Below are 13,723 nucleotides of genomic sequence, written 5' to 3' on the forward strand. Positions count from 1 at the left end.
TGTATTTGCTGTGGAAAGGGTCACAGTAAGTGGAGCATAGTTCTGAGGACAGTGGCAACACTGACTTGCAAGAAGAGATCACTCTGTGTGTGTGTGTACTGCAGTCTAGTCAAGAGCTTTTTTACATTTATATTCAAACTCATAATCAAAGAGGGGGTTGATAATTTAGCCAAGTACATAATACAAGTTTAAAACAGAGAGGGACAGTTGCCAGTGCTTGGAAAAGGAGTAAGCCTGTGAAGGTGGCCATGCATATCCTTCAGATGGTCCAAAGGGAGAAATTCAATGCTCTGGTTTCCCACCTTGCTCATTTTGAACCTGAGAGTGTGATACACAGAAAGCTGGATCAAGGGAAATGTAGCTGCAATAAAAATTTTTAAGCAATAGTCAGAGAAGCACTGGGGGTTTTTGTTCAAAGTGCAAGTAACTTGGGGAAATTAAGAACATCCTATAATTCTGTGACTTTCTGTAGATTTGGGGTTGACACAAACACATATTTTGCCTCTTGAGAAGAGAAGAAAGTTCAGCCTTATTATTTGAGCAGTCTTTGTCCTGTGTAAAGGGCAAGAGGAGAAATACGCTTATTTTGACAGCTTTCAGTTTTTAACTTTACTCCAAAAATTTGTGGCTCTAAATAGGGACAACTTTCTCTTCTAAAACTGTTACTCAGAGGAAAGTCAATGAAAGTGAACATGGCTTGTTACTTTCATAGTTCCCTTTTTATGTTTGGTACCCCTGACATGGTCACAGGGGTTACTGTGTGAGTTGAGCTGACCTCAGGTTTACTTGCTAGTTTTTACAAACATAAATAATTCTTGTTTGGCTTGGGGTATGAGCTGCATTAAGAAGCTACTGTTTCAAGAGAGACATATTAAAAAAACTTTGTAGATGCTGAGAAGAGGCCTCACGATCAATTTAACTGCCAGTCCATGAGAACAGTTCCTTGGTTTTTCAGTGTACTGTCTGCAGGTGAGGTGCCAGTTAACTTTGTTAAACAGCTCTGCTTGTGTGAATCTGTGAGCTTGTGTGAATCCTGTGCCCAGACACTCTGGAGTTGTCTCATGGTAGCAATGATGTTTTTGTACATGGGTGGGTGCACCACAGGGAATTCCTGATCTTAAAAAAGTTGCTCTGTGTTGTTAGAATTTCACCCCAGGTTTGTGAATCGGGGAAGCTTCTTAGCTGCAAGCTGTGGCAAACTTGTCCAAATTCTCAAGCCTCAACCTTTGTTGTATTTGTATGGCTCTAGTTACAGAAAGGGTGTCATTATACTCTTTTGAAGCAGAAAGAACCACTTGCAGTCCTAACATCATACAATGATTTGTCTTTATGATTTATGTTTGTAAACATACAACTGTGGCATTAGATTTTATGGTGTTGTATAACAGTTATGGGGCCCATAAGGTCTGAAGGGTGACTTTGAATATTTATCTCACCTTTTCCTCCTGTATTTTAGTAGTCTGAGTAACATCACTTGAAAGATATTCAAAATTTTGCATATTATTATTCTTGTTCTTTCCAAAGGCTCTACTTCTGAGCTATTGCTTGGATCAGATTGAGAAAAGACTACAATGCAGTGATAACTAAGAATGGGAGGTTTTCTTCTGAAGAAAAATCACTGGAAATCCATGGTCATAACTTCCAACTTTGTTGGTCCTCTAATAGCAGCTTTTAATTTTAGTGCCTGCTTTAGAACATAAATCTAGCCATAAGTCTGTGCATTCTTGTATTTGCAAGTGGGAATCTTTGCTTTGTTAGGGTAAAAGTAGCGTTACTTCTTCCAGAACTAGAAGGCAGAGGACGGGTTTGGTGAGGAAGAGTGGACAATGCAACCAGTGCTTGTCAGGAATGGAATAAATGCAGTTGCAGATAAAAGGACATAAAGAAATGATAGCTGCCTATAAAAGATTATTGAACTGGTCATAATCAATCTCTACCTTAAGTTAGTAATTTGCCCTGAGCATCCTGGAACTTGCGATCTGAATGGTTAGGTATGAAAAAGTTGACTTGGAAACAAAGCAACCCTCCCAAACCAAAGGAACTGTACCCCAAACTCTATGGGAGCATTATGTGTGTATGTGAAATAATTGGAAAACACACCAAAAAAACAGAGTGCACCAACCACTCTTCATGGTTGTGTGCTAAACATAACTTTTAGCCAGACTCTGTAAAATATCAAAGATTAACAACTTCTGATGCTGAGTAGTCTGTCCTGAACAAATTTGTCAGATGCACATGCTCTAATGCAGATTTTCAGAAAGAAAAACCACTTTGTTTTGGATGAGCAGTTTCCATGTAGCCTAACTACTGGAATTACCTGAGTCTTCAGATCTTGGGAACATTCATATTTTCAACTGTAGTACTCCTGTTTCTGTGGAAAATAGTATTCTTTCAGGAAAAAGGTGATGTGAAGGAAGCCTAACCATGTTCAGTAATGACCAGCTGAAGGAACTGTTTTTGGGGTAGCTCCCAGCCTCTCCTTTAGGCTTCCTGACACTTCCTTCTGCCTGTATTGAAGTGCCTTCAAAGAAACAAACACTGCTGTAAAGTTCTGTGACATCCTACATGCAAATTCCTGTAGATTGACTAGAAAGGCTTTGCCATTTATGGACTATGCACCGTTACAGAACTGACTATCTCTAAACAAGATCTAACTAAAATTTGGATTCTTTATCTGGGAGATGTTTATTCAGTTCTAGATGTTTTGGTTTTGAACTGCCATTTTTCCTAATGGCCTGTCTGATATTACAGTTATTGAGATGAGTGTTAACCAGTTTGGCTGTTTTGGATAAGGATCATACGATGCAAGCAGGGGTAGACACCACTGACACAATTATTAGTGATAAAACTACATTTCTGCTATTAATTGTTTTATTTGAATTAATGCTGAAAATATTTTACATGTGTGTAGAATGTATAAAATTGCCAGAGCCGAGTATGGCTGCAGAACACCCTGCCAGCATTTTTCTAATCATGCACTTTGAGTGTGCAGTTGGCTGGGTCAGGTGAGTCTGACTCAGAGTGCTGCCTTCTGTTGTCTTGCTCTTTAAAAATAACAGTATTTTTACATAAAGATACTGAATACTCATAATGATATTTTTTTCACACGTCACAAGGTGTAAAAATACTGATAGAAATTTTTTCCCTGTTTCACAGAATTTTGAAATTCCCTCAAAATAAGAATTTTAGTAAAACAAATGGAAGTGATGTTGAGTATGAAATCCAGTTTTGCCACCAGTGTTTTTCTCTGGAGGGGGAACAAAATTGACTGCCTGTTCAGCTGAACTTCAGAAACAAACCATAACAACACAGTTAGTAGTGAGAGACTTCTCAATTTCTCCCCAAATTGTGTACCTGTTGCTGTATTTCAGCTGTCAGTGGCTTCATAGTTTTTTATTTTATGTAAGTCCACCAATTATTGTAGCATATTTTTAGTAGCCAGCAGGTTTGTGATAAGCTGTTAGAGCTGCTTGGTGGGTTGCAGTTGAGATTTAGACCATGAATGCATTTGTGTGGATTTATGACGAAGTTTCAAATGTGGGGTCTCCTCTACACTACTGGGAAATTGTGTATTGGTTTTTCAGATCATTTATGGGTTCCCTAAGGGAAGGCAGTTCCAGTCCACATCCATGTGCCAATCTGTGGAAATTATGTGCAGCATTACAGTGCCCTGAGAGGCAAGAAACAGTATGCTGCTTTTAGCCATGGGATCTGTGGAAGAGATCATACAACTTGGATCAGATAAAAGCTCTTCCAATCTTGAACTAGTCTTAAAATCAGCCCAAATCATTCTTTATCCTTGAAGATTAAAATAAATAGTTGTTTCTACATCTCTTTTGAAGCATTAGCGTATGAAAAAGCTCATGTATGCTTAAACTTAATACTAGAGGGTTTTTTGAAGCTGTATCAGATCTGTTTAGCTTGTTGATGCTTATCAGCTCTGAATACTTAGTTTGACTTCTGGGGCAGTGCTGACAGCACTGTGTGTCAACAGCTGACTTCATGAAGGGAAGACCTGTTCAACTCCTGCCTGTACAGTCCTTATCAAAACTGTCATGCAGTGTGGCTGATGGCAGAGTCTATTCTAAGGGAGAAATGCCAATAAAAGGGAAAACACAGCCCTTCTCTAGCATTTTCTTTGTGTGTCAGCTGCAATCAATTGAGATTGTTTGTTTTTTTTTTCTCCTTTATTCCTGAAAGGGTATGTTTTATAATTAAAAATAAAAACAAACAATAAAACCTCAAACCCAGATTGAGTCATATGTGAGGGCTAATGCAGTGGTGATAATAAAATGAGTAGCTTCCTACCATAAAATTTGTTTCTTTGTAATCAAAGTGCTTGCAGGTGTTTTGTGTGCCTGTATATGCTGATTTCTTTCGTGCATGTTTTTCTTCCCGTACTATTCAAATAATCAATGTTTTATTTTGAGCTATCAAGGTAATTTAGGATCAGTGGGAATATCATTATGTTTTGTTGTGTGCTGGTTTTAGTATTTTATTACCCACCCTCCATGTTCTCAAAAACTTTGTTGGAACACCTTTTAGATGTCAAAAGTGGTAGCAGTTTATTTTTCTTGTGGGATCTGTCTTTGGGGTCAGTGACAGTTATTCATAGGGTTACATGGGGCAGGGAGAATTTTGATACTATTTCAGGAAGGCAGAAGTTTTGGATTTAAATTGTGTTTTAGGATGGTAGTAATTAGTCGTAGGAAAATTAACTATTTTACACTAATTAAAATTTTGTCCAAGTTTGGATCAATGCTTAATTTGTTTCTCTTGTCAGAGATGCTCTGTCTGCAACTGGGAATCCTTTTTTAGGAGTGCTGCTCTGGAGAGTCCTTCAGCCAGCTTGTAGATGGATCGCTCAGAGTCATAATAAAGGCAGGAGTTTCCAGAGCAGTGAGGAGGTTTGCCAGGCGACTTTCCTCTTGGGGGTGTAGTTTTTCCAGTGTGAGAACATCTGGGTAATCAGCAAAAAATATTTTGGAGTCGTAAGTATTTTCTGTAGGTAATAATGTAGGAAACTTGCATTTGCTAGTTCTGTCAGTGCTCTTGCTGCTCCATAATTTATTTTTGTCTTAAATTCAGCAGTTCAGTAAGCCTAGCTAAAATGTATTGGATAATGTTTTGAATCTTGGCATAGGTGGTAAATTTAGTCAGTCTCAAGGAAGACAGGTGTTTTGTGCAGGGACAGAAAGATGGTACATGTAGTATAGTGCTCTGGTGTTTTAATGTTCTTTAGAGGCCATGGATGCTGCAGAGTGGTGAAGACATCTGTTTTATTTACTCTTGTGCTACGATCTAGATGGGTTCACCAGATTCAGTGCACATACTACTTGACAGAGCCAAGTTATCCAGGTAGAATAAAAATAAACTGCCTACGCAAAGTATGGTCTCTGCTTCCCCGAGCCGTGCTTGGGGTGGAGGGGGTGGCAGCTGCTTCTGGGAGGAAGGGAGGCTTCCCTCGGCCTCTGGCTGTCTGCTGTCTGCATTCTCAGCCATCACGAATGTTTTCCTTTTGCAGATGACACGATTGGTGCTGCCCGGCATGCTGGAAAGGTGAGTCACACTAACACTATCCAGACAAAGTCATCATTATTTATAGGGGAGAATCCTTTCTTGAAAAATTCATTACTGTGACTAATCAGCCTAGTCTCCATGTTTTAATGGCAGAGTAATGCTGGGTGAGTCACGCTGATGGTGCATGAATCATCAGACGGTGGAAGCCTTTTCCACTCGATTCCCTTTTTATTTTTCCTCTCCCTTCTCCACTGTTGTGGTGATTCCTTTTAGAACAGAATTAAAAAGCCCGTCTGACTCATCAGCACTAACTCAACAACCTGCTATTCTGAGGGGGTGGTTACAGTTCCTGGGAATAACCTTCTTAAGGCTATTTCTCTAAGTCATTGTAAGTAAAATGGATGCAAAGAATATGTTCTCATTATACAGTAGGAGGTATATTGAGGAAAGGCTGTGATCATTTGGAAAAATGGTATTGGAGACCAGCTCTTTAGAATAACACACCACTGTCAACGGGGAAGACATGTACTGGCTTCCCAGCTAGCTCCCAGGTGAAACCAAAAGGTTCACGATTTCCATTTAGTCTCCCCCAGGCTGTTTTCCCGCTGATGTTGGCTCTGCTGGCTGTTTGCTGTCTCTCTTGGGGTGCTAACCCTCCCTTGCTGGGGGTTGCCCTGGATCAGCCTTGAGCCGTGTTCACAGTACTGGGGAAAAACTCTGTAGAACCATGCAAATGAACATAGCAGGAGGAGTCTGTATATGGGGCAAGCCTCCAAATCTAGCCAAGATGATGAAAAAAAAAAAGGTTTATTTTGTGTCATCCCACTGTCTGAGAGTCTTCATTGCAGACCAGAACTCAGTTATTCAAGTGTTGCACAGATGTTTCACTTCTAAAACAAAGTCTCTTCCTGGGTGCAAACTGTCAGAGCTAGCAGTCAGTATGGAAGTCAGTGTCTGGCACATCAGGATGATGGTGAGCTAAGAATTTTACTTAGCCAATCAGGAGGTATGAATAAGTTTATTTCATGTAAAGAGATTTGAATTAGAAGAAAAGACCCAAGACTGAGCTCTGGGGTAGGAGTGTCATATTTCCCAATGAAGCTGGAGTAGAGGGTGAGGTTTATTGTAGTACAGGGGTGATACATACTCAGGGCTTCTAGGTCAGAAGCTACTCCTTGTCCTTGTACTGTTATTGATAGATAAAGGGACTTGTTTTTTGTGAAACCACTGTCCTCTGAAGGTGCCAACATGACCAAAACATTTGTACTTTTGAGGGGATTTAATGTTGTTTCATTATTAGGTTTTGGAACTTAAAAACTCCTAAGTTCTTGCCTCAGTTTCTTCTTTATTTAAAGGAATATTGTAGCTATTCATTTGGCAAGAGTTATCTCTTCAGCTTCTCAGGACAGAATGGTGCATACTCTACTTATAGAATATCCTGTATAGGTTTTTTTGTTCAACATCCACGTGGGTAAGATGACTTGAATGAAAGGCAGCACACCAGGATCCTGCTGACTTCTGCTTCTGACTGACCTTGGGCACACATTGTCTTCCCTCTTACTTCTCTAACTGTGTGGCTACTTCAGGGATTCTGAGGATAAATGTTCAAGAAGCCCGGAAAGAAAAAGTTAATAGTGGTTAAAAAGAATTAAATATGCATCTTGAAGTTTTTCCTGAATATAAGGAACCACTTTAAAAGACTGCTCCATTTGGATGACAGCCTTGCTTTCCGTCTCAGGGAAAAATATTTGAAAATGCTTCCGTTTTCTGTTTGGTTTTTGTGAAGTTGGTTGGGTTTGCAGTGCACAGAAGCAATGCCTGCAGCTGCCAACTCCTGCACAGCCATAGCTCACAGGCCATTAACACTGCTAGGAGCCTGTAACCACAGGAGGACATGGATGTCCAGTAAATCCAAGGGCATGAATGAATTGGAGCTGGACTATCTGCTCTTCAGGTCAGCCATATATTTCTCACATGGGACCACAGGCTAGAAAAAGGGCTCCAGGCTCTAAGAATAAGGCTAGACTAAGAATCTCATTGTCATTCCTCACTTGCTCAAGGAGAGCATGTTGAGTAGATAGATGTGACGTAGCGTGTTACAGCATCTTGCAGCTTGCTCTAGTGCGTATTTGAATGTTTGTTTTATGAGAATATATTGCAAGATAAATACAAAAATAGAGCATACTTTGCATGCTTTGCATCCAGGTCTGATAAGAGTAAACAAAGCTACATCTTGGTGTGCCTTTTACTTTTCTATTTATAATAAACACAGCAGCATTAGATGAATGCCACTTCTGGTAATGGCATTTAGATTCTCTGCTGTGACTTCTCTCCTGTGCTCTGAACTCTTAAAGTGACAATTTATTATCTGAAGCTTCCTATTATACTTAAATGAGCAGTTCTTGTATAAATACTCAGGCTGCTGTCTGAGATGGGAAACTCCTAGAACTGAAAATCAAGGTTTGGTGTCTTTGGGAACTAAAAAAAAAGCCACCACCACCAAAAATCAGTTGGCTGTTGCTAGACAAATACCAAACTATGGTATTTATTGCCAGGAAAGTAGCAAGTGCATAATTACATTACAGAAGAAGCTTGCTCTTTCCACTTGGCATGCAGCTGGAGCAGGCGCTGGTTGCCACAGCAACAGGGAGATGGCTAAATATAGCCTCCCTGGTGCTGGACCACTTAAGGTAGAATGACTGGGAGGTGTGAGGGTGTGGGCCTGGCTCTCTTCATCTTAACCAACTTTTTCTGTTTGGGTTTGGTTTAGTTTTTTTTTTTTTTTCCCCCATTAATGGCACAGTTGAATTAGATGGAGCCAAAATTGCTTTTTACCGCACTGATGCTTGAGTAATTCTTCAGATCCCTCCCTAAAAACATTTATTCTGAAATTCCTCTAAGAAGCAGAATTGTAACTGGAGCAATTGAAAGTGTTCCCCCTACTCACATGCTTCTCAATTTCATTTTATTGGAGGTTTTAAGTTATGAGCTTTTAAGGCTAGGACTGTTTCCTTTAAAATGTAAAAATACAAACCACAAAACCCCCAGTGGCACCGACTGCTTCAAAGAGACCAATACACAGAGCTTCTGCAAGGAGCTGCTATTAATGTTTTGTGTTTCCAAGAGGCTTTTCTTCGCTGGGTCAGACCATTAATTCACTCCATCTAGGTGGTGGTCACGACTCCTGCTAGAAAGTTGCAGTGTAGCCAGACACTGTGAGACCTGTGCCTGCAGCCTGCATGTCAGCCTCTCTTCTAAAGCTTCAGTTTGTTTTAGAAGCATGAGGCTCGTGTTTATCCATATTAATGCTTTATCCTTCTTTGGATCCTGTTAAGGTTTTGTCTTCAGTTAAGTTTTGTATCAAGTACTCCTTAGTCTGAATATGAGAAGAGCACATTCTTTTTTTGGATCTAAATTTCAGTCTTTCATTTAAATAAATGTCATCTTTCTTTTGTATTCTGAGAGGCTGAGTCAAGATCTTGATTTTTTTTTTATTTGTTAGTATGTGTACTCTTATTGTGGCTGCTCTTAATAGTCTCTTAACTAAATTGATGTATCAGGCTGAATTTTTTTTTTCTCTTCCCATTTCTTAAATCATCAGTTTCTTAATATTTCTGTTTAGTATTTGGAGGGATAAAGATGGTTTGTAGATTGTAATACAAGATTTTGGTGGTGGTGGAGGATCTGTCCCTGCCATTCCCAGCATCCTGTTGTTTGGCTGGTTTTGATGACTGTTGCACAAAATAGAACTCCTTGTTCAGGTTTTTCATGGAGGGGACAGTTGGTTTAGAGTCCTGCAAGGTTTGTGATTAATTCAGAATTTTTTCTTTAGTATGCGTTATTTTGGTTATTGATAATAGATTATTGATGCACTCGTAATATTAATTTTTCATCTGCCATTTCGTAGTCTGTTCACATAGCACCCTGAGCTTTTTTAAAAGTTCCTTATAGTATTTTGCAATCTGATAATCTCTTAAAAAATGCATAAATACTCTTTTTATTGCTAATCTCAATTTGAGCTCATGAATAAATATCACAGTCACCACCTGTCTTGATATGAAAAACTTCTACCATCCACTGTTAACCTTCTGCTGTCTTGAAAATTCCTGATTAATTTGTGATCTTACGCTTTCCATGCTACATAGTTGGGTCAATGTTACTACCTTATTTCACCAGCCAGGCCTGACTGGGAAGTACTGATAAACACAAGGAACTTTGGCAAAGGTGTTTGAAATCCTGAATGACTGAAATTATTCTTCTCTATCACATTTGCCATCTCATTCCTTGTGACAAATCAGTCACAGATGTAATTTACACTCATATCATGGCACAAGCCGTGCTGGTTTGAATCTATTGTCATGATTCCCAAAGCATTTGTATTGTTTTAATTTCTAACAGTGACTTAAATTACTGTTTGTTTTTAAGATGGTTACTTAAATGATTGTGGCAGCAGTGGTGTAGGGTGTACCTGGTTGAACACACATGATGGAAACTCGTGTGAATGTGCAGGAGTTGAGCTGTGTGATGTCTGCCTGCATGATTGTTCTCACTGCACTGAGCATGGCATAATTATGCTATGTTCAGGTAAACTGGCTTGAATTTCCAACAGGGTAGGAAGAACTAGAGATGTATCTTTCAGTATGTTGGACTGTCTTGCAGGAACTTCTAACAGAGTAATTGCCCTAATTTGCATAAATCTTTTAAAATTAATTCTTTTATCCACCTAGCACTAAATATGTCTGGTTTCTTAGGTAAAACTAGTCTCAGAAATAGATATGGCTCAAATCAGTCTACATTGGGAGGTCAGGAGCCTTCCTGTCCTACCTGTATGTGCTTTAGAATGGCTTGACAGAGCAGGTGGTTGCTAATTTCAGGTATCTTTACCAAAATACTGTTCATTAATACCTTCAGTGTTACTGTAATACAGCTGTAAGACAACTTTCATTTTCTCTGTTCATCCACTGAATATCTTCCATATTTATTAAATTCTGTGTTTGAGCAGTAGATTCAGATGCTTGCTATCTTGAAGATCCATTATGAAGTAATATTTTGAAGATTAAAGTAAATATCAAAGTGTAAATCATACAGTGAAATTGTGTTGCCATTTCTGCCATCTTATCCCAAGATGTAGAAACTCCTCTTGAACTTGTGCCAGCTTGACTCAATGGTTTTGCATTGTTTAGCTCATTGTGTGTGTAAATGTGTATAGAAATACAACTTTGATTCTCTTACTGTATTGACATTGGTGTTGTTCCTGATTTATCTCAGTTGCATTCTAAAGGGTGTTTTTACGCTTGCTGTAATTTTTGGAAACATGAAAGATCTTTCCTTTATTTCATTGTAATAGATCTCTGCTTCCTTCCAGATCAAAAGGGATAATCCTGAATATCGCATCAGCTTCAGGGATGTGTCCAACTCCACTGCTGACTCTTTACTCTGCAACCAAGGTAAGTGTTCCTTTCCACACTGAAATCAAGTGTCAAACATCAGGCAACACTTACAGGAATAAATGTTTTGGTGTCCATCTAGTGGTGCTTTCATGAACTAAAAGTACAGAGTTTCTGTCTTGAGTTTTTCCAGTAGTAGAAGCTGGAAGGTTGGAGAAAACTGAGTGCAAGGGTTTACTGGCCATGGAAATGACTATTCTGTGTACTTCCTCATGTATTCCATTTTTAAATGGAAAAGGATGGTAGTGTACCAAGCAAGCTTAGTGCAAAGCTGAGAAAGGACATTGACTAAGTCTAACACACTTTCTTATTTTGGTTTTGAAATATCTTTCCCCTTAATTCCGTGATGATTCTATGATCTACATTTCATCTGAAGTTCATCTGCTCTGGTTTCAGTTTGTGTCACTGGGACAGTTTCATCTTTTTGCAGCTGGTCTTACGGTTTTTTTTCCCCAAAGATAATTTCAGGGGATTCTAAAATGTTGCCCTAAAATATCTCCAGTGAACGCCGTAAAGACAGAATGTGGGTACCCAGCATGGAACTGAGGCATATGTGATAAAACAGAATGCAAGAGACATTTACACTGGTATTAAAACAGCATGGCACTACAGCTTTTTCAGGCATACCTGGTAATTACCTTGAATATATCAAACATCTAAGTCTAAGCAGAACCTTGACAGGATGAAGAAACCTTCAGTAGTGTCACTCATGTCAGAACAGACTCATATTTCTTCTAGACTCTCAATTCCCAGAAGGGAGTTGATGCACGCTATTATATTCATACTAAAGGAGGGGATATTTAAGTTTAGAAGCCTGAAGTAGCTTTAGGTGATAAAATTTCCTCTTGAAGTAGCTATTTCCTGAGAGGACAGTTTTTTGTTTTAATGCAAATGGTCACTTTGTTGTGGCAGTACTTTCAGCTTTATGGAATCAGTTGAGCTTCTGATTTTAGTGATAATATGTCTCCCACTGCTTTAGTTAGTCTTTTTTTTTCAACGGGAATCTGAAATGTTTCTTCCCCTCCCCTTAAAAAGCTAAGTTACAGGTCAAATAATCTGCCTATTCTCAGCGCTGCCCATCTTCCCCTACAGCAAGACTAGTAAGCATGAAAGTGACTCCCCTAATATAGCTATAGAAAGACTGTATCTGCAGTTTCTAGGTTTTCCCCCTCATCTATTTAAAGGGGATTTAAAGCATAATACCCTTCAGGTGTAAGTCAATGACTTTGACTAATTATCAGGAACAAATGCAGTCTTTAACCTTCCTGTGGAGAATTCCCTAGTTTACACTGGAATGAGACTCTTTTAAAGGAATCATAGTGCTATATTTTGACAGGTTTATCTACCTGCATTAATGCTAATGAGAAGTGAAATATGATTATATCATTTCCCACCTCACCCCCATGCCTTTACTGTTTGGATTTGTTATTAGATATTTGGATATTCAAGGAGAAGAAATTTTCTAATATGTAATGCTTATCTGCTTATTCAGGAAATTTTTACTTAGAGAGCATTCTTAAGACTTCAGGTTCAGTGTTGTTGGGGGACTTGAGCTTGTGGACGTAGAAAACCCAATTTGTCTTGAAATAAATGCTTCAAGAAGAAAAACTCCAAAGCTTATTTGTATACTGGAAGTTGCTTTCTTTTCTCATGTAAAATTAACATTTTCCTTATAGCAAGCTCTTTTCAGCCAGTAGAGAAGACAGTCTTTTGTACTTTGTATCTGGAGCAGTAGTTAACATCAGGATTTTTCTCATGGAGGAATAGTTAGAAATTTGAATGATCAGAGCACTTTCATTAACATAATATAGTTCTTTTTAATAGATTATCAGTATACTCTGTGCAGTTATTACACATGCACCTGACTGCTGTGTTCAGAGACTTCAGTGAACTATTTGGCATGTCCATGCAGGTGCCTTACTGTTCAAGAGGATGTTCAGAGGATTCATTTCAATAGCTGCTGCTAGGCCAGACTTTCAGTCTCGTTCACGTGGAGTACTGAATTTTGTTATGAACTTAGGGGAGAGGGAGAAAGAAAAAACAGCTGAACAGCAGATAAGCTTTTTATGGTTTAAGGTGCCTCCTGCTAGCTTATACATGCAACTTGAAAAAGAAGAGTAAAAGGACCTACCTGCTATACAGCAAAATCCAGTTTTATTTCAGATCTTCGAAGTATGCTTAGAAGAGTGTCTATAGAAATAGTCCAGTAGTGTGGGAGTGTTTCTGTTGCTTCTTGTGTGGGCTGAATTGAGTGGGATGGCCTGTGTGGGAAAAACACTGGCCACTGCCAACTTTAAGTGCTGGCTTCAGTTAGGACTTGTGTAAACCACTGGGGACATGGTGACCAAAGGAAGACTGTAAAGGAGGTGCAGTACTAAAGCTTTGCTGCTTGGTTTGAATCTGGTGTGAAGCAACTGCTTCTTAAATAGCTGAACTAATTTACTTAGAACAAATGGGATAGTTTAGCTCATTCAGTTGAAGGTAGTCCGTTCATCCTACTTGGCTGTATCACTTCTCTAAAACAAGAAAGCATAGCAGAACCTGGTGTTTTGTCTCACTGGACAACAGGGTAAGGTGGAAATGTGGTTTAGAAGAATTTGGGAAGTGGGAATCTGTGCTGGTTTGAACTGCTGAGTAGCCTTTGATTCTTAGGACAGTATTTCCTGGCAGGGTTAAGGAGGCAGCTGTATCAGCTTTGAGATCATCTTGAAGGCAGGGGCTAACATCCACCTTTTAAGCTCTTTAACTTCTTTCTT

The 13,723-nt window shown here is 39.1% G+C and overlaps 1 protein-coding gene across 1 annotated transcript in view; it reads left to right on the forward strand.

Annotated features, from left to right (window-relative positions):
* Positions 1–13,723, forward strand: part of HSD17B12 (hydroxysteroid 17-beta dehydrogenase 12) — an 80,705-nt gene that overhangs the window by 57,999 nt on the left and 8,983 nt on the right. The window contains 2 exon segments of the mRNA XM_041398387.1: positions 5,525–5,559; positions 10,886–10,967. Coding sequence (XP_041254321.1) covers positions 5,525–5,559; positions 10,886–10,967 — 117 coding nt within the window.

Source organism: Onychostruthus taczanowskii, unplaced genomic scaffold, assembly GCF_017590055.1.
Source record: "Onychostruthus taczanowskii isolate IOZ18803 unplaced genomic scaffold, ASM1759005v1 scaffold1, whole genome shotgun sequence".
Taxonomy (NCBI): domain Eukaryota; kingdom Metazoa; phylum Chordata; class Aves; order Passeriformes; family Passeridae; genus Onychostruthus; species Onychostruthus taczanowskii.